This window comes from Chiloscyllium punctatum, chromosome 7, assembly GCF_047496795.1.
Source record: "Chiloscyllium punctatum isolate Juve2018m chromosome 7, sChiPun1.3, whole genome shotgun sequence".
Lineage (NCBI taxonomy): Eukaryota > Metazoa > Chordata > Chondrichthyes > Orectolobiformes > Hemiscylliidae > Chiloscyllium > Chiloscyllium punctatum.
The window spans coordinates 62,265,832-62,287,493 of NC_092745.1; the positions used below are offsets into that span (position 1 = coordinate 62,265,832).

General features: G+C 38.0%; 1 protein-coding gene across 3 annotated transcripts in view; it reads left to right on the forward strand.

The window, feature by feature from the left end:
* Window positions 1-21,662, forward strand: part of dbt (dihydrolipoamide branched chain transacylase E2) — an 81,587-nt gene that overhangs the window by 43,266 nt on the left and 16,659 nt on the right. Inside the window, exons 5-12 of one of the 3 annotated variants that reach the window (XM_072573777.1) lie at window positions 2,109-2,236; window positions 4,878-5,106; window positions 5,701-5,867; window positions 6,882-6,959; window positions 14,452-14,643; window positions 17,921-17,992; window positions 18,100-18,273; window positions 20,578-20,654. In XM_072573777.1, the coding sequence (XP_072429878.1) occupies window positions 2,109-2,236; window positions 4,878-5,106; window positions 5,701-5,867; window positions 6,882-6,959; window positions 14,452-14,643; window positions 17,921-17,992; window positions 18,100-18,267 (1,034 nt within the window). In that variant the 3' untranslated portion in view covers window positions 18,268-18,273; window positions 20,578-20,654. Of the gene's footprint in view, window positions 1-2,108; window positions 2,237-4,877; window positions 5,107-5,700; window positions 5,868-6,881; window positions 6,960-14,451; window positions 14,644-17,920; window positions 17,993-18,099; window positions 19,700-20,577; window positions 20,655-21,662 lie in introns of those variants that run through there. The other 2 variants (XM_072573779.1, XM_072573776.1) reach the window with 2 other exon arrangements.

Below are 21,662 nucleotides of genomic sequence, written 5' to 3' on the forward strand. Positions count from 1 at the left end.
TCTACTCTTACACTCCAACTCCCTTGAAATAAGGGCCAACATTCCATTAGCCTTTCTGGTTACCCGCTGCACCTGTGTGCTAGATTTCTGTGTTTTATGCACAAGGATCCCCAAGTTCTTTTGTGTTGCAGTTTTTCTCCATTTAAGGTATATTCTGTTCTTTTATTCTCCCTTCCAAAATGAACAAATTTGCATTTTCTCACTTTTTACTCCATTTACCAATTTTTTGCTGACTTAAGTAACCTATTGATATCTCTCTGTAAACTGTTTGTATCACTTTTGCAACCTTTCTTTCCACCTATTTTAGTTCATCTGCAAATTTGGCTCCAGTACATTCATTTTCTGTCTCATTAATGTATACTGTAAACAGTTGCAGTCCCAGCACTGATCCCTGTGGAAATCCACTGGTCATGGGTCTCCAACTTAAAAAGATAACCCATTATTCCCACTTACTGTTTCTTGCATATCAGCCAATTCTCTATCCATGCCAAAATCTTACAACATAGTCTTTTGTGAGATACCTTGTCAACCATCTTCTGGAAGTCCCAAGTACAACATGTCTGTTGGTTCCCCTCTATCCACTCTGCTTGAGACTTCCTCGAAAAGCCCCAATAAATTAGTCAAATGCAATTTTCCTTTCATGAAGGCATGCTGTCTCAAGTTAATTAGATTATGATTTTCCAAATGTTCTGTTAATACTTCGTTCGTAATTGATTCCAGTACTTTTCCAACAATAATATATTAGGTTCCATCCTATAGTTACTTGCTTTTGGCCTCCCTCCCTTATTGAATAGGATGTCACATTAGTAGTTTTCCAAACCTCTGACACTCCTCTGGAATCCAACAATGTTTGGAATTTTGCAACTGATGCATGCATTAACTACCTCCTTTAGGATCCTCTGATATAAGCCTTCAGGGCCATGGAACTTTACTTCCATTAGCCCCATTTGTTTGTCAAATTCTTCTTCTGTCGTGATGGTACTTAATTTCTCTCCCATATTCTTTATTATTAATGGGATGTTCGAAGTATCTTCTACTGTAAAGACTGATATAAAATATCTATTTATTTCCTCTGCTATTTCCTCTTTCTAAAACTGTCTCCCAGATTTATTTTCTAAGGGCCTTTGTTCACTTTGATCTCTCTCTTCCTCCTTATATTTAAAGAAGCACCTATTGCCAATTTTCATATTCCTCACTAGTTGTATAGCTCCTTTACAGTTCTGTATGGGGCAACACTGTGGCTCATTGTTCAGCACTGCTGCTTCACAGTGCAGGGACCTGGGTTCGATTCTAGTCTCAGTTGTGTGGAGTTTGTGCATTTTCCCCATATCTATGTGGGTTTCCTACAAAAATGTGCAGGGTAGGTAGACTATCCATGGGAATTGCCGAGTTTTGGGATAGGATGGGGGGGGGAGGGGGGTTGGGTTTGGCTGGGATGTTCTTCGGGTTGATGTGAACTCAGTGGGCTGAACAGCCTGCTTTCACATTGTATGGATTCTGTGATAGTCGTTCTGGTTGTTCAAGTACATATAAATGTAGATCAAACTCTCTAGTAAGTTGCCACTTAAAACGCTGCCAACTTGGGTACAATTAGTGATAGAATTAATGTTCTCCCGCTTCTGTCTCACCATTATCTCCAACTTCAACTTCACAGCACCGTTATCAAATTCAAGCAATGTGATTTTTACCATATGGTATCCCACTCAGCAGTTATTCAGATGAAGGTCACAAAATTGATGTCCAAATTTTTGAAGTTGTATGCAGGCTTGTGTTGTCCGTGTCATTGTATCCCAGGTAGGTTTAAGACCCCAAGCCCCATGAGTGAAAATGCATTGTGCTCATCTTATAAACTTGTAACATTTTAAATCATAATAGTGTTTACACATATTGTAATTCATTTCATTTGCAGTCATGTTTTAACTGACAAATTTTGTTATATTGTTCAGCTGTCTCTCTCAGATACAGTTTGCATTTCAATATCTGTGCAGACATCATTAAAGATATATAGGCTAACATTGTGCAGGGACCAGGTCAAAAATATTGTATAAATTACTCTATGGTTTTAGCAGAAAACTAATATAATTGTTTTCTGTGTGCTTTTATTGCAGACGTTGTACCGGAGCAAGATGTTGTTGAAGCTCCTGCAGTCTTGAATGAGGAACACACACACCAGGAGATAAAGGGGCAGAAAATATTAGCAACACCAGCTGTACGCAGACTCGCCATGGAGAACAATGTAGGTTTTGAGACATTTTCTTGATAAGTTGGCCTTTGCTTATCCTGTTATCAGACACTAAAAGGCTGGTTCACATCTGTTGTTGGACTAAAACGACATACTTGTTTTTGAAAGGTTTTCCAGTTTCTAGGATACGGTGAAAAGTTTTTGATTTAAGATTGTATATTAAGCATACAATGTTATTTGCTGTCAGTGCTCTTCTTTGTAAAAGAAAAACTACCCTACAGAAATGCATTCGCTTAATGTAAACGTTGCCATGGATGCTAAAAGATTTTAAATAGTGCAATGTCAGTGTTTGAGAAGATACCACACGTAAAACAGATCCAAACAATAGTGTTTAGGTTGTTATTTCAAAGAGTCCAGATTATCTGATTATTGTATGAGAAGTTTTTGTACTGTAACTGAAGTGATTTACAGGTTATCATTGTTCACATAAAGTTCTTACTGCCATTAAATCTCTTGGCTTCATACAGATCCCATTGAATAGTGACAGTTTCTTAGTGTTTCATTGTAACATTTGCAGCCCAAGTTGTAGTTCAGACTAGCTTCATTAAAATAGAAAATTCTCGAAGTATACCACAGGTTGGTAATGATCTGTAAAGGAAAGAAATGTCATAGAGTAATTGAATACAGCAGAAAAGATTGCCATTGAGCCAATTTAATCTGCTTCAGCACCTTGAAAGTGTTTTTCAAATAGTCCCATTCTCCTCACTTGCCCCGTATCTTGTTCTATCATTCTAAAAAGAACTTCTCCAGTGCTATTTTGAAGGCTATTATTGAATCTTTATCCAACACCCTTTCAGGCAGTGAATTCTAAACCCTATGTATGTAGTGTCACATGTCAGCTCTTTAACTTTGGCCAATCACTTCCTCTGACTATTGACCTTTGCTGCAATTCATGATTTTAAACAGATTAATTGAATCTCTGCTTAAGTTTCTCTGATAAATGAGAACAACGTCAGCCTCTCCACAATATATAATATATAACGAATCCCTTAGTCCTAGAACTATTGGAGTAAATCTCATCATACCTCACCAATGCCACCAACTAATGTGTGGTGCCCATAATTAGACATCGTACTCCAGTTGGGACTAAACAGATGTGTTATGTCAATAACTTCATGGCTTTTGTACCCATACATGCACCTATGCAACTTGAAATACATTATGCTTTGTTAATCTGTCCTGCCATTTCAAAAATTTGTGCACAATCTTTTAGAGTTGGATCATTTAGCATGTGTTATTCTCTTCATTCTTCCTACAAAAGTGAACCATATTTCACATAGCAGATGAAAATCACTATTGCAATGCACTCACCCATTCTACCAGCATGTCTTATGTCTTTTTGAAGTTGTTACTTCTCTTGGTTTTCCTCTAAAGATCAATTCTGGATCCTTTCTTTCTCATCTTTTTTCAATTTCATCCAAAATGTAGCTTTAGTTTTTACAGATATGCATACAAGGCTTATCTCTAGCTCTCTTGGCTATTCAAATGTTACTAAATTGTTAGATTGCTTCTCACAGATGCAAATTTCCTGCAATTAAATGTTGGGAAAACCAAAGCTATTACATTCAGTCATCTTTACAAACTCGGTTCCCTATCTATTGACTCCATCCTTCTTTTCGACAACTATCTAAAACTAAAAAGTTGGTTCACTGTCCACCTCTGTAACATTGGCCAGTCTAACTCCTCTTTGCTGCAAAAACTCTCTTTCATGCCTTTGTTACCTCTAGATTTTATTATTCTTGGCTAGTGCTCTATACCCTAATCCCATTAGCATATATTATGAACACTGTTCTCCTAGTACTAAATGCTTAGTCAAATCTCCCCAAATTGTGAAGTCACATCACTTCATGTCAGCTCCGATGAAGAGTCATCTAGACTCAATGTTAGCCTGCTCTCTGTCCATGGATGCAGCCTGACCTGCTGTGATTTCCAGCATTTTTGTTTTCTGTTATGAATAGAGTTTTTGGTTTTGTTTTAAGAAATCCTATTGTTTTTATCAATTTGCTCCATGAGGGACAATTTTTGGGGTGGAGGTGTTGGGGAGGATTTGAAGGGAAGAGAAGATCAGAATGTTGAGTGAGGTAGAGATGGAGAAGGCAGTAATGGGAGAGGGTGATAGTAGGGGTTCAAGGATGGAAATTGAATGTGTGGGAGTTGATATTGGTGTTGAAGAACTCCCACTCATTTAATGGGGCATGTTCAACTCCTTTCCCTCCTTTCCCTGTGAATAACTGATGACCCTATACCTTCCCATGGTGTCTGATGAAACTTGAACTATTAAGATAACTATCACCTTAAAGAATGACAATGTAGACCTACTCATGTCTGAAAGCCAGCAATTCACCACCATGTTTTGTTTTACATCCCTTAGCCAGTTTTGTCCTTTCCCTGCTGCCCTTTCTATTCCATGATTTCAATTTTATTATCAAGCCTGTAATATGGTTATTTATCAACGTCTTTCCAATTTCTGTCTTTGCTTAGCGTAACAGCGTGATGCATAGAGCAGGGCTGCATCAAATTTGTGACCCTCCTCTCTGTGACAGCATCAGTTAGAACACCACTGACCTGTTAGTAACTTAGTAATCTATGTTACACAGTTTAATAGCAAATACTAAATGTGTTTTTTAAAATTCAGATAAAGCTAAGTGAAGTGGTTGGGACTGGAAAAGATGAACGAATCCTCAAAGAGGACATACTGAACTACTTAGCTAAACAAACTGGGGCCATTTTACCACCGTCACCTGAGATTAGTCCACCTCCACCAGAATCAGTTCTATCAAAACCTAAAGGGACATCACCGGTTCCTAAACCAATAACTCCAACGTTGGCATTTACTGGAAAAGATAGAACTGAGCCAGTTAAAGGTAACATGTTCTGAATGTTGTAAATTATTCATTAAGTTTAATTGTAATTTTTAAAAGTGGATGATCTGGACAGATACAGTGGTACAGTGCATTGAAATATTTGTTTTCTTGGCCAGAAAGTGGCACAAAGTATCTACTGTTTCTTGTATGGGGATTTCTCACTCAGCTCATTGCTAGTGCTGGAAACAATGGCCAAAGGTTTCTGGAATGTTCCTTCTACTTCCCATTTCTTCTAGGTAAAAAGATGAGAAGGCACAAGCATCTGTGGCAAGTTTTCAAGCAGCCAATTCCAGAAACACGAGATGCTCTCTGTGCAGAGTATGTAGTGATGGGCATGGGGAAATCATTAAAGCATGAAGGGCAGAAGGTGCAAGACATTTTCAAAGATTCTATTTGGCTGCAGTCATTGCTCCATGTAAATCAATTTCAGCCATGAAAATTCACATGTGAATTAGTTCGATAAGATTTTTTCATTGTAAGCCTTTAAGATATAAACAACTAAATCCGTGGAATGCTCTCATTCTTAAATATTCTGTAAACAAACTTTACAAAACGTAACAGCCAGGAAACAGCTTGGATACTTTTTGACTACAGGGATCCAGAAGTCTATGGTAAAGACCATGACCGTTGCTCTGAAAATTCCTCATTTTGGCTACTGTGATGAAGTGGATTTAACTCGTCTTGTGAAGCTACGAAAAGAGCTGAAAGCTGTGACTGAAGATCGAGGGATCAAGCTCTCTTTCATGCCATTCTTTCTAAAGGTGGGAAGAACAAAATAAATCAGAATGTTGACTGCAGTCAAAAATGAAATTTTCATTTTAAAAGTGTTTGCATTAAAAATAAGAATTTCATATGTTTCGGGTATTGCAGTGTTGAGTTTTAATCCACTGTGGAACAATTCAGTGCTATTCTTCTCTCTTAGCATCTACTGAATAGCATATGATGCCTGTAGTTTGGGCCTTTTTTTCTTCTAATTTCTTTTTTTTTGTTTCTGTTATTGAAGTCTTTCAATCCCATTCATCAACGTTACTACACATAAATGCATTTGGTAGCTGTATTGATGCCTGAGGCATTCCCTGTAGTCTCTTGATGAATAAATCTTTGACATAGTTCAGAGAGAAAAATCCAAAGTTCACTGTACTAATGACCAATATCTGCAAATATGTTTTAATTGTAGAATTGAAAGGGAAATGTTTCCATGGCAATTTACAATGGTAAACTTTGACCATGGTCAACATATGTTCTTGACAGCATGAACAATTCCACAGAAGATCACATATAAAACCATGATCAACAAATGTACTTAACAGCCTGAACAGTTCAACAGAAGATTGCATATAAAGTAATACATTTCAAACTTCACTCTTTAACCATGTAAAGAGTGACAATGATTAGTGGTAATATCTGCGTGATGTGCACTGAAATATTTTAGTTAAACTGTTTGAAACTATTACAGACCCAGTGGTAGATGATTTGGGATAACTGACATTTTCTTGGACCTTTAGACCAATATGAAAATGTGAGGAGCAGTCATAGAGATATACAGCACAGAAACAGAACCTTCAGTCCAATGTGTTCTTGCTGACCAGAAAGCCTCAATAAAGCTTGTCCCATTTTCTAGCATTTGGCCCACATTCCCCTAAACATTTTCTACTCATATACCCATCCAGTCATATGAAGTACAATCCATTTCATTTATTTTAAGATTTTAAAAAAAGCTTCTAAAATTGTATAAATGTATTCCACTGAATTTGTTTGCTGCTTGATTTTAATAGGCAGCATCTTTGGGTTTGCTACAGCATCCTATCCTAAATGCTTCTTTGGATGAAAACTGCCAATTTATAACTTATAAGGTAAGGAAACTATAAGTAGCACACATGAAGCTTAAAAATGATTATTAAGGCAAACATCTTGCTTTTGTGGATACTTTAAATATTAATAAACATTAAGTTTCAATTATTTCCATTTTATAAATGATTTCTTCAAATTCATTTGTAACTTATTTTGATTAATGTGACATGATTTAGTTCAGCACTAAAATTTATATCTGAGGAAACTTGAATTTCCCTTCAACAAAAACTGTTCAGTTGAATTCCAGACTCTCGTGTGTATGTACTTTTTGGATACGTTCTGTGCTGAACTTTATTACATAAAAGAACAATTACTTGTAAGCTAACAATGGCAAACAAGGTTCAAAGCTGTATTTGGACAACTTTATCTGAATTTAGACATGTAGCATTCTCATAGAAGAACACATTGTGATTTCAGTTTTTTAATCAGATAACATATCCCTTAAATAATTAATCTAACAAGACCCTGTTGATGTGTTTTCTTTTAAAGTTAATGATTAAGTAATAGAAACTGGTTTATGTTCACAGCTATTTAACTTTTACTAAACGATCTACTGTTTGTGCCGAATCACTGTTTATCCTTGAAAATCAAACGTGTACAAATATCTTGAAATCTGACCAGAAAGATGTAGGAAGTTACATTTGACTACTTTTAACGTCAGGATGTAATATAGTTCAAAATGTGTGATTAACATTTTTAACTGATTGGGGGCAGATGTTCGCAGGTAAAGGGACGGCTGGAAAATGGGAAACCTTCAGAAATGAAATAACAAGAGTCCAGATACAGTATATTCCTGTTAGGGTGAAAGTAAAGGATGGCAAGTATAGGGAATGCTTGATCACTAAAGGAATTGAGGGTTTGGTTAAAAGAAGGAAGTATATGTCAGGTATAGACAGGATAGATTGAGTGAATCGTTAGAAGAGTATAAAGGCATTAGGAGCATACTTAAGAGGGAAATCAGGAGGGCAAAAAGGGGACATGAAATAGCTTTGGCAAATCGAGTTAAGGAGAATCCAATGGGTTTTTACAAATACATTAAGGACAAAAGGGTAACTCGGGAGAGAATAGGGCCCCTCAAAGATCAATTAGGCAGCCTTTATGTGGAGCTGCAGGAAATGGGGGAGATACTAAATGGGTTTTTTGCATCAATTTTTACCGTGGAAGAAGACATAAAAGGTAGAATGTAGGGAAATATATGGTGACAACTTGAAAAAATGTCCATATTACAGAGAAGGAAGTGCTGGATGTCTTGAAATGTATAAAAGTGGATAAAACTACTGGACCTGTACAGGTATAACCTCAAACTCTGTGGGAAGCTAGGGAAATTATTGCTGGGCCTCTTGCTGAGATAGTTGTATCATTGATAGTTACAGGTGAGGTGCCGCAAGACTGGAGGTTGGCTAACGTGGTGCCACTGTTTAAGAAGGTGGTAAGGATAAGCCAGGGAACTATAGACCAGTGAGTCTGACATCACTGGTGGGCAAATTGTTGGAGGGAATCCTGAGGGACATGTTGTACATGTATATGGAAAGGCAAGGACTGATTAGGGATAGTCAACATGGTTTTGTGCATGGGAAATCATGTCTCACAAACTTGATTGAGTTTTTTGAAGAAGTAACAAAGAGGTTTAATGAGGGCAGAGTCGTAGATGTGATCTATATGGACTTCATTGACGTGTTCGACAAGGTCCCCATGGGAGACTGGTTAGCAAAGTTAGATATCATAAAATACAGGGAGAACTTGCCATTCGGATACAGAACTAGCTTCAAGGTAGAGGGTGGTGGTAAAGGGTTTTTCAGACTGGAGGCCTGTGACCAGTGGAGTGCCACAAGGATCGATGCTGGGTCCTTTATTTTTCATCATTTATATAAATGATTTGGATGTGAGCATAAGAGATACATTTAATAAGTTTGCAGATAACACCAAAATTGGAGGTGTAGTGGACAGCGAAGAAGGTTACCTCAGATTACAACTGGATCTTGATGAGATGGGCCAATGGGCTGAGAAGTGCCAGAAGGAGTTCAATTTAAATAAATGTGAGGTGCTGCATTTTGGGAAAGCAAATCTTAGCAGGACTTATACACTTAATGGTAAGGTCCTAGGGAGTGTTGCTAAACAAAGAGACCATGGAGTGCGGGTTCATAGCTCCCTGAAAGTGGAGTCACAGGTAGATAGGATAGTGAAGAAGGCATATGGTATGCTTTCTGGATTAGTGGTGCTGGAAGAGCACAGCAGTTCAGGCAGCATCCAACGAGTAGTGAAATCGACGTTTCGGGTAAAAGCCCTTCATCAGGAATAAAGGCAGTGAGCCTGAAGCGTGGAGAGATAAGCTAGAGGAGGGTGGGGGTGGGGAGAAAGTAGCATAGAGTACAATGGGTGAGTGGGGGAGGGGATGAAGATGATAGCTCAAGGAGGAGAGGGTGATGACTGCATTGGCGCCACCTCGTGCTCCCGCGAGGAGGTTGAGCAATTCATCAACTTCACCAACACATTCCACTCTGACCTTAAGTTTACCTGGACCATCTCTGACACCTCCCTCCCCTTCCTGGACCTCTCCATCTCCATTAATGACGACCGACTTGACACTGACATTTTTTACAAACCCACCAACTCCCACAGCTACCTGGATTACACCTCTTCCCACCCTACCTCTTGCAAAAATACAATCCCGTATTCCCAATTCCTCCGCCTCCGCCGGATCTGCTCCCAGGAGGACCAGTTCCACCACAGAACACACCAGATGGCTTCCTTCTTTAGGGACCGCAATTTCCCTTCCCACATGGTTAAAGATGCCCTCCAACGCATCTCGTCTACATCCCGCACCTCCGCCCTCAGACCCCACCCCTCCAACCGTAACAAGGACAGAACGCCCCTGGTGCTCACCTTCCACCCTACCAACCTTCGCATAAATCAAATCATCCACCGACATTTCTGCCACCTCCAAACAGACTCCACTACCAGGGATATATTTCCTTCCCCACCCCTTTCCGCCTTCCGCAAAGACCGTTCCCTCCGCGACTACCTGGTCAAGTCCACGCCCCCAAACAACCCACCCTCCAATCCTGGCACTTACCCCTGCCACCGCAGGAACTGTAAAACCTGCGCCCACACCTCCTCCCTCACCTCTATCCAAGGCCCTAAAGGAGCCTTCCACATCCATCAATGTTTTACCTGCACATCCACCAATATCATTTATTTTATCTGTTGCTCCCGATGCGGTCTCCTCTACATTGGGGAGACTGGACGCCTCCTAGCAGAGCACTTTAGGGAACATCTCCGGGACACCCGCACCAATCAACCACACCGCCCCGTGGCCCAACATTTCAACTCCCCCTCCCACTCTGCCGAGGACATGGAGGTCCTGGGCTTCCTTCACCGCTGCTCCCTCACCACCAGACGCCTGGAGGAACAACGCCTCATCTTCCGCCTCGGAACACTTCAACCCCAGGGCATCAATGTGGACTTCAACAGTTTCTTCATTTCCCCATCCCCCACCTCACCCTAGTTCTAAACTTCCAGCTCAGTAACTGTCTCCATGACTTGTCTGGACTTGTCCTACCTCCTATCTTCTTTTCCACCTATCCACTCCACCCTCTCCTCCTTGACCTATCACCTTCATCCCCTCCCCCACTCACCCATTGTACTCTATGCTACTTTCTCCCCACCCCCACCCTCCTCTAGCTTATCTCTCCACGTTTCAGGCTCACTGCCTTTATTCCTGATGAAGGGCTTTTGCCCAAAATGTCGATTTCGAAGCTACTTGGATCTGCCTGAACTGCTGTGCTCTTCCAGCACCACTAATCTAGAATCTGGTTTCCAGCATCTGCAGTCATTGTTTTTACCTATATGGTATGCTTTCCTTTATTGATCAGAGTATTGAGTACAGGAGTTCGGAGGTCATGTTGCAGCTGTACAGGACATTGATGAGACCACTTTTGGAATATTGCGTGCAATTCTGGTCTCCTTCCTATTGGAAGGATGTTGTGAAACTTGAAAGGGTTCAGAAAAGATTTACAAGGATGTTGCCAGGCTTGGAGGATTTGAGCTATTGGGAGAGGTTGAATAGGCTGGGCTGTTTTCCTTGGAGCGTCGGATGCTGAGGGGTGACCTTATAGAGGTTTATAAAATCATGAGGAGCATGGATAGGATAAATAGACAAAGTCTTTTCCCTGGGGTGGGAGAGTTCAGAACTAGAGGACATAGGTTTAGGGTGAGAGGGGAAAAATATTAAAGAGACCTGAAGGGCAATGTTTTCTTACAGGGGATGATATGTGTATGCAATGAGCTGCCAGAGGAAGTGGTGGAGGCTAGTACAATTGCAACATTTTTAAGGCATCTGGATGGGTGTATGAAAAGGAAGGGTTTGGAGGGCCAAGGGCCGGGTGCTGGTAGGTGGGATAGATTGGGTTGGGATATCTGGTCATATCAGAGTAATATCAATTAAATCTGCTCCGCAGAAATTCTTTTCCTGACTAGTGCTCAAACCAACCTGTAACCAATGGTTAACGTTGAGAACTAAATATGAATTTGAATATCACAGACTACTTTTAGCAAGAGCAGCTTTCTTGTTAGGACTACTTGCTGGGCTTTAGGGATGAGATGAGGAGAGTAAACTTAGGTTCTGTTTGATTTTTGCATTCAAACAGACTGTATCCTAAATGCTGCATTTTATTGATGTGTCTCTCAACCATCAGTTGTAACCTTTGCTGCACAATTATCTCAATGTCATACCACTGTTAATGCTCTGTTTTGTGGCACAGAGATTTCACATGACGTACCTCTACTGGGCTAAAGTTAATATCATGCAACACTCTTGTTTATTTTTGGGTAGGTAGTGGCAATATCACATCGACCAGGGGATAATCTGGCTTAAATGAAAGATAAAATGTATGAACCAGATCAGACTAAATTTAAAAATACAAATTAGACTCATACTAGAGTACAATAGGTAACTTGGGAATGCAACAGTTCAAAGTGTAAATAAATAGAAGTCTTACACCGTTAGTTATAGATAAGAAGTGAATTTTCCTCTGCATTTGCCAACTTTTATGCCTCAAGAAATAACGTCAAAAATGTATTATTTTAGTCATTATATCACTGCAATTTGTAGGACTTTGCTGTACATAAAATGCTGCAACATGTTTTCCCATATTAAGATGAGGTTTCAAAGATAATTCATTTGGCTGTACGGCAATTTAGGATTTCATGCATGTTATGAAAAGTGGCAAATAAATCAAAATTCTTTATAAGTATTATATGTTATTCCTATGAGTTACAAAATTAGTGTAAATTGCGAAATGTGATTCATACAAATTCTCATCAGCTTTTCTCCAGCAGTTGGATTCCTCAGTATAAATCTGGCAGCACAGTTGCTCAGTGGTTAGCACTGCTGCATCACAGCACCAGAGGTGCAGATTCGACTACTTGATTGACTGTGTAGAGCTTGCACATTCTCCCCATATCTGCATGGGTTTCCTCAGGATGCTCAGGTTTCCTCCCACAGTCCAAAGATGAGCAGGTTAGGTGGATTAACCATGCTAAATTGCCTCATAGTGTCCAGGGATATGCAGGCTAGGTGGATTAGCCATGGTAATTGTGAGCTTACGAAGATAGGGTCAGGGGCTAGAGTCTGAGTGGGATGTTCTTCAGAGAATTTGTGCAGACTTGATGTGGTTAATGGCCTTTTCCAGCACTCTAGAGATTCTCTGATTTAAATCATTATTAGTACACGGTAAATGTCAGAGGCATATTTCTCGTGATCCTATATAACATTACTTTAAGTTTTACTTCTCAGATAGAGAATGACATTTTGAATTTGTAAGTAAGTCAAAGAGGAAAAAGTATGGGAAAACCCTTTAGAATCATCGACAGCTGCAGAATAGCAAGTAAATGTTACATCTGAAATCACTACTAATTTTAAAGAAGGTGACAAAATAGATTTCAAATTTATCCATAAAGAAAATGAAATAGAATGGTCAGCTGCATACAAAATAGGTGACCCAAGATTTGTAGCACATTTTTCACATTGTGGATGACTTTGTACTATGGTAAAGTTTATATAAATAATTCCTGTTTCTTGATGAAGGGCTAGGACTAATTAAAAACATCATTTCAATGTGTTTGTAAACCTGTGTTTCTTAAAATTAAGTTTAATTCACAAGTTTGAACACCTTTGACTGGGAAGAAGTGACTTTTTTGAATCCTTGCTGATAAAGGTGCAGCTTGAATATTTTTCATAATTTATGACAGTTTATTTTTCAGTCAAAGCTTGGACAGTATAAGATATATACAGACAATATAGTAATGGTAACAGTGGATTTAGATTAGAACATGTTGTCTTATATTTCTAAAAAGTAAAAATAAGTAAATTTTTTGTTAGAATTTTTTTTTGTTTACTGTCCTGTAACAGATGTACTCTTGTATTTGAGCAAGAATTATTCAGTGTTACTTGGCTGTCTCAGTAAAAAGGCAAAACTGATAGAAGTAATTATTTATCTATCATGCTGAAATTAAAAGGAGCTTTTTTGATATTACTTGAGAACATTCTGTGCTCCTTAAATACAACTAATCTATAAACTCAAACAAGAATTATTCCAGCACAATACTTAACATGCTGTTGGAAAGTTCACTGCTTTGTATAAAGCCTTTTGCCAAAATTTCATTATTTGGAGAACTGTTGCTGTTGTAACAACAACTCTGTACTTAGTTAATAACATTAGTTAAATAGAAAATTATCTGTCTTGTACAGGACTTTTGGCTACATAGCCACCTTGCAGTAGCTTGTGAAGCTGCTTTTGTGAAGGAAAGATCAAGGAACTTTTCCCCACCTGAATAGAAGTCTGACAAATTAACTCCATGGCATTGTGTCGTGTCTCATGTTGTCTCGACTATCCCTGGTTCAGTTCTCCAGTCTTTACCGATCTTAACTGAATGATGATATTTGAACCAGCTGAGTACCACGCAGCTACTGTCAACACAGAGGGAAAGCAAAGTCAAATAAGGTCATCACTGATGATTTGTGTTCAGTGACTCCTACTAGGAAGTGTATATGTTGACATTATATGACAATTATATTGGCTCAATTATGATTTTCTATCCTCATCATCCTTCTCTAAAATAATTCATGTAGCTGGTCAAGAAAATGTATTTAGTAAAATTGTAGCATTAGTTTATTTGTCAGGCTTGAATAGTTAAATCCAGTGAGGTACCATTTCATTCTTGGAATCAACGTACCTATACCAATAGAGCATTCACTTTTGTGCTACAAGTGCTAAAGTGTGACAGACTATCATGAGAAGACAAGTGACTAATAAATATGTTTTACATAATGAATTAACAGCCACACTGCAAGTAATCTAATCTCATCTAATCTAATCTAACCGAACCCATGGTGAAAAAAGTGTTAGCAGCCTTAAATAAGAGTTACCTCAATTGCCTGTGTGTAATTGTGAAATAATTATTTGGTTTACTTCTGACACTTATATTTTTGACTAGGCTTCCCACAACATAGGCATCGCTATGGATACGCAGCAAGGTCTAATTGTTCCAGTTGTTAGGAATGTACAAGTCCTTAGTGTCTTTGAGATTGCAGCAGAATTAAACCGGCTCCAGACTTTGGGCTCTGCCAATCAGCTGGGTACAAATGACCTTACTGGAGGGACATTCACTCTTTCCAACATTGGCACGGTCAGTAAAATACAGTTTCTTTACTGTGAATTCCCATGTCTTTGCCTTTTGTTTGCTTTCTAATAAGCCATTGCTGATACTAATAACACTGTAATTGAATTAATACCACATTTCTGACAGATATTGAAGTACAGATGTAGTTTCTAGCGAGTTTTGAGAAGATTTGTAGCTCAGGTTGAGGTTATGGATGTAAGTTTGCTTCCTAAGCTGGAAGGTTCATTTTCAGACATTTCGTCACCATACTAGGTAAGATCATCAGTGAGCCTCCGGTGAAGCACTGATGTTAGTGACCCGCTTTCTATTTATTATAATTAGAAGGCTCACTGATGATCTTAAAAATGTGTTGCTGGAGAAACGCAGCAGGTCAGGCAGCAGGAAAGGAACAGGAGAATCGACGTTTCGGGCATAAGCCCTTCTTCAGGAAGCTTATGCTCGAAATATCGATTCTCCTGTTCTTTTGATGCTGCCTGACCTGCTGTGCTTCTCCAGCAACACATTTTTAAGCTCTGATCTCCAGCATCTGCAGTCCTCACTTTCTCCTCACTGATGATCTTACCTAGTATGGTGACAAAATGTCTGAAAACGAAACTTCCACCTCAGCGAGCAAACTTACATCCAGATATAGTTTATGTAAATTATTACTACTAGTCTTTGAATACCCAACTGCCATCATAAGATCAGTTTTCTCAGTAGTTTTCACTGACTGCAGCCTTCTGTCATGTCACCTGTTTGCAAAGCAGTGTTAGTCATTTGAATTCTAAACCAAGTAAGGAAAGATTCAAATAATGAGTTCTGCCATTCACTGCACAGAATGCATAAGACCATTTTGGATATAATGCTGTCAGAGATGTCAGCTTGCACAGGGTTCAGAGTTAAAATTTAACTGCAGCTAATATATAAACACGACTAATCTAATTTCTGTAACTCGATGTAACTAAATTAAAACAATATTAGTTACAGTCATTCTGTGGCATTTCTACTTCTCAGGTCTAATTCAGATCCAAATCTAGCCTGGAGGCTACCAGTGTATTACTCTAGTGTGAAATAAGTTTAAAGCAACATTTAAACAGTCTCCATTGGGAACCCATTGTTCTGTACAAGTACTTAATCTATCAACCTTACTTGAGCCACCAGTGCTGTTGCTGTACAGATGGTGTTGGGGTAATGCATGAATGTATTTTTTTTAAATTCTGTTTCCTGTCTTGAATTACTGAGAGTTGAATGGAAAATATTCCATCTCCTGTTCCTGATGTTGCTCACACCAAGAAAATAAAATTTGAACTGTAGATTTGACCAACAAAACTTTCAAATATATTCTTTATTCACACTCTTGCTGATATTTTTCTTACTGCTTACTTGAAGCTATACTGCAAGTCTGTCTTTTAGCACTAATATCAAGATTGTTGATTTTGTCATGTAAATCAATTTCTCAAATATTGGAGCAAAATAGGCATGTGAGCAGGGCTTAAATACTGAGCTGATATTATTATGAATGGTGCCTGGACAGTCATTACATTAAAATCACATTCAGATGCTCACACCCTGATGTGCAAACAGGAAAACGTAGCTGGTTAGTAGTCGGTAAATCCCATGTTGAGATTACAGTGCTGCAGTTAATTTTGTGTGGTTGTTTTACTTACCACTTGTACAATGGAGATTGAAAGGACTGTTTTATTAAAGTTTCATCTTGGTAGGAGTGAACAGTGGGAAAGTGATGCACATGGCAGATATTAGCTTCTCTTATAAAAACTTAGAATGAGCACTATATCATTTTAGGTTAGGTGTGGTCCACACGATTGCCAAATAATTAGATAATATCACTTAAATTTAATTACCTAACATTTGGTTTCTAAATCCTTTTTGAAAAGTCACATATAAGCCTAAAGTGCTTATTTGTTGCCCTTTTCATTTTTATGTCAAACAAAATGCCTTAATATGTTAATTTTGTTTCTTTCAGTTCCTTAGTCCTACCACTGTTGATTTTAGATTTGAAGGGAATGCAGATTGAACCCAATGATTCTTATTGATTCTTCATTCTATGGGTGAGGGGACTCTGGTCTTTAAGCAGTTGACTGATTCTGTTTTCCTATCATCCAAACAAACCCGTGTTGGGCAGGCCTGACATTTGCACTCATAACCTTTTTGTTTTGAGTAAAATTTTTAGGTACATGAGCATTGGGTATTTTTTTACATTTTAATCCTCCAGATTCAGCTGCAGTTCAGTTTCAATTTAAATGTTGGTGACTGAGCTACTCATTATTAATGTAGTCTTTAAAATTTGACTGGTGTAATCTAATAAATCTTCCAATTAAAATTTTGTTTACTTTTATCAAGGAGTCTTAGAGATAAACAGCATGGAAACAGACCCTTTGGTGCAACTTGTCCATGGTAACCAGATATCCTAAATTAATCTAGTCCCATTTGTCAGCACTTGGCCCAATTCCCTCTAAACCCTTCTTATTCATATACTCATCCTGATGCCTTTTAAATGTTGTAATTGTACCAGGCTCCACGACTTCCTCTGGCAGCTCAGTCCATACATGCACCACCCACTGCGTGACGGTTTAGAATAATATTGGCATTTCTGCTCTCACACTAAAATAAATATGATGATAGTGTCACAAAGTGAGGTTGTTGATTTGCTCGCTTCACAGGAATTCCTGGAGGCCTAGCAGTCAACCCAGAACTCCATTAACAAACATGTAGAGCTAGACCCCATATACCGACCACTAAGAAACAAAACCAGAAATAATACCACCCATCTCAGCAAACCGGGACACACAAATAGCAAGTGGGACAGAACACCAATGCTTCACCGGAGGTGCACTGATGATGTTACCTAGTAGGACAATGAAACATCTGCAAACTAATTTACCAGCTCAGCAAACAAGTCAACAACCTCATCCACAACCTAAGCTACAAATCTTCTCAAGAACTTGGAGTGTCACAAAGTAATTGTAAAGCCAACAGATCCAATGAATGTTAATTTTTGGTCTTTATATTAACTTGTACTTTCATAACTTGCAACTAGCTGTAGATATTGTTAGTACTGTATCCAGAAAAGTTTTGCAGTATGCCGGACATACAGGGATAACATTAATGATGCCGATGTCCACAATAACATTGACCCAGTTAATGTTAATAAACAGTTGGATAAACAATTAGATCTCCAATGTTCAACTGAAAGTGCAGTTTCATTTGTTGAATTGTTAAGTAAGTTTTAGAATTTGGAATGCTTTGGAGATGTTTACACTGTGTCATATCTGTCTGTTTGTAGATTGGTGGCACCTATGCTAAACCTGTTATACTACCTCCAGAAGTAGCTATTGGAGCTATTGGAAAAATACAGGTGTGTAATTTGATATATTAATTCTTGTGATTGCAGGAATCCAAATGTTTGCTAATAATTTCCTGCTATTTTACCCACATTTCTAATTGAGATGTTTAATGCTTTAGGTCCTGCCACGATTTAATGATAAAGGTGAAGTGATCAAGGCTCAAATCATGAATGTAAGCTGGTCAGCTGATCACCGGATTATCGATGGAGCCACGATGGCCCGATTTTCAAATCTTTGGAAATCCTATTTGGAGAATCCTGCATCCATGCTGCTAGATCTAAAGTAAAAAAAGGTCATTGATAAACAACAACTTACTTCAACAGACCAGCTTCAAGAGAAATAGGTTTTATTTCAAAGTGATTTATAAATGCTGCCACGGTTTTCTGTCAATTTTAAAATTCTGCTCAGTGACTTGTCTAAAGCAGCAGTTTATATTTGGTAGAAGTCAGATTTTGGTTCTTTAGTTAAACTAAATGGTGGAAGGGGTATAATTCTTGCAGGGTGAGGTTTACATTAAATGTCTTCTCGACTTACCCTCCTTTTAAATTCTCTCCCCGTCTCCCCTTCCCAAGAAAAACAAAAGGTAGTTAGGTCATTGTGAAAAGTTAGTATTGTAGCATCTAGCTTTAACTGTATAAACACATGCCATAATTCAATCAAAGCAGTTTGCAGTCTAATTTGTTTATTATCCCTGTGCCTTGGAGCACTGAAGCCTTTTTTAAACTTGCAGTATACACTTGCTGCCTCTGTTACACGATGGCTGCAGAGGTTTTACAACCAATTATGGAATATTAGATGTGTTCAGAACCATAGCATGTTAATAATTTGCACTGTTTTAATAAAGCAGCCCCAATGTTATTAATTACATTTTGGTGCAGAAACACTACCCGGTGCTTGAAGCATTCATGTAGTTTTATCTAACTGACAATTTCCAGGTTCTGATTTGCTGAGGAACGTTATATTCCAACATTTAATTTAAAGTTTAACTATCATGTGCAAAATATCTACAATAAATAATTGTTCTGATCTTTTAAAAGATTGGTCACAATAAATATTTACTGTGAAATAACATCTTCTGCAGCAAACTTTCATTTCAAAACATTTTTAAAAGAATTATAACTCTACAGTATGAAGAGTTTTCAAGATTATTTGATGGAAAAATATTTACATAATTGATTTCAATTTTTTGAAGGAGGAATATGATTGTGAAATACGATTTGCTTTGGATGTGACTTCTATTTTTTACTCTTTGTATATTTTACTGAGATTTCTTCAGGAATCAAAGCTCTTTTATTGTGCAAGAACTTTTTGCATGAACAGTTGTATTTTTGTTTCAATCTGTAGCCTGTTTTTCAATATAGGAGCTGAAATGCTATCAAAATATACATCATTTTATCTGAATAACAATTATCTGAATACTGTACTGTAAACTAAAGACTGTGTTTAGCAATATGCTGTGAAATCTATAACTAATTAGTTACTTAAGTGCAACATTCAAAAACTTTAAATGTCACTATTAGCTTTAGGACAGAGACAGAATAATTGTTATATCATTTATGGTATCCAGAGTTGTGCTCTCCATTCTGGAAATGTGTTTGAAACTAAAAGAGTCTTCTCCCTCTGTCACTTTGTCTCATCTGTCTCCCATTCCGTTTTTAGGCAACTTGCACACCCACAGTTAACACCTTCAGAAAGGGAAATAAACTTTTCCTTCCGTTTTTACGAGTCAGTTGGGTATATGTACCAGGAGCTGTATTTGAGATTTTGAAATAACCTCATGAGAAATTAGCACAGTTCAAGTTTCTGTGCTTCTGTTCAATCCATTTAGAATACACAAATTCTTGCTTTTCTTAACATCATTAAATGATATAGCACAGAAGGAAGCTTTTTAGCCTATTCTGTCTGCCTTCTCTTTGAAATAGTTATCCAAATCGTCCCATTCCCATGCTTCTTGTTATTAGCACTGCAGCTTTTTCATACAGGTAGTTCTTTATAACACAATGGCTGTGTTCCTGTGCAACTCTGTGTTACAGAAAAAGTCACATTTTAGAAACCGTGCTTAAAGTGTTGGTAAGTAATCGCATTACAGCCAACACACATTTTAAACGTTTGCGCTTTAGAAACAATGCCCCCAATTTGTCTATCATGTTATAATGAATTTGTGTTGATGGAACACATGTTATAATGGAACGACCTGTATTTTATTCAATTTATTTTACAACCTTATTAAATATACGTCCACACTCTTTCAGTGCATTCCAAATCTTAAACTGAATGAATATTTTAGCGTGTGGCATCTTCATTCTTCTGGCAATTTCCTTAAAAATTATGTCAAATTGATGTCCTATGGGTAAGAAAAGTCCAAATATTCACAACACTCTAAATAAAATCATTTCTCGTAATCTTAGTTCAAAGTGGCATTCCTCATTTGTTAAATTGTGCCCCTTAGTTCCAGATTCTTCAACCGGGGAAACCACATATCTATCTCTGCCCTGTCTATCCCTTTAAGTATTTTTTGTAGGTTTCAGTTAGATCACTTCTCATTCTATGAAATTCAAGAGAATATAGGCTCAGTTTGCGTACTTTCTCTTCATAGGACAATGCCACCATGACAGGAACAAGTCTAGTAAACCACTGTTCCATTCTCTCGAGTTAAGGAGACTAAAACTGCACACAGTACTCCAGGTGAGGTCTAACCAAGCTTATCAACAAGATTTCATCATTCCTGTAGTTGAATCTTCTTGCAATGAAGGCTAATATTTTATTAGCAATGTTCACTCGAAGCCAGGCAGCCACTTGGAGGGCCTATGCACACCAGTTGATATACAGACACATTGACTTCCAATTCCAGAAGCCACTGGTGCACTCTGACCTTGGAAATCGGCATAAAAGCAGGAAATATTAGAAGGAACATAGTCTATTAACTTTTCTAATAGTTTGCTGCAACTGCATATTAGCCTTCAGTGACTTATTGATAAGGACACCTAGATACAACCTCCTACCATTTAAGAAATACTCTGCATATCTGTTTTTCCTGCTGAAGTGAATAACTTAATAATTAAATTTCATCGGTCATAGTCTTGCCCACCCAATAAAGCACTTTGCACTTTTCCTGTCAAAACACATTCCTACTTATTTTGAATCATCCACACATTTGGAAGTGTTACATTTCATTCTCATTTCTAAATCACTGATATACATTATGAACAACTGTGGCCCAAATATTAATCCTTGTTGGACCCTCACTAGTCAGTCTATGGCAGTACATTATTTCCAATCCCATGTGCTTTAATTTCTCTCACGTCCTCTGGGAAATCATATTGAAAGCCTTCAAAAAATCCAAGTATATTGTGTCCATTTATCACTTTTGTTGATAACATCCTCAAAAAAAAATCCCAAGCTAATCAAACATGATTTCCCATTGCAAACTCCTTATTAAGTTCTTTAGAAGGTTACCAAACAGATGGATGAAGGTAAAGCAGTTGACGTGTATATGTATTTCAGGAATGCATTTGATAAGGTTCCCCACAGAAGGCTATTGCACAAAATACGGAGGCATAGGATTGAGAGTGATTTAGCAGTTTGCATCAGAAATTGGCTAACTGAAAGAAGACACAGGGTGGTGGTTAATGGGAAATATTCATCCTGGAGTTCAGTTACTAGTGGGGTACTGCAAGGATC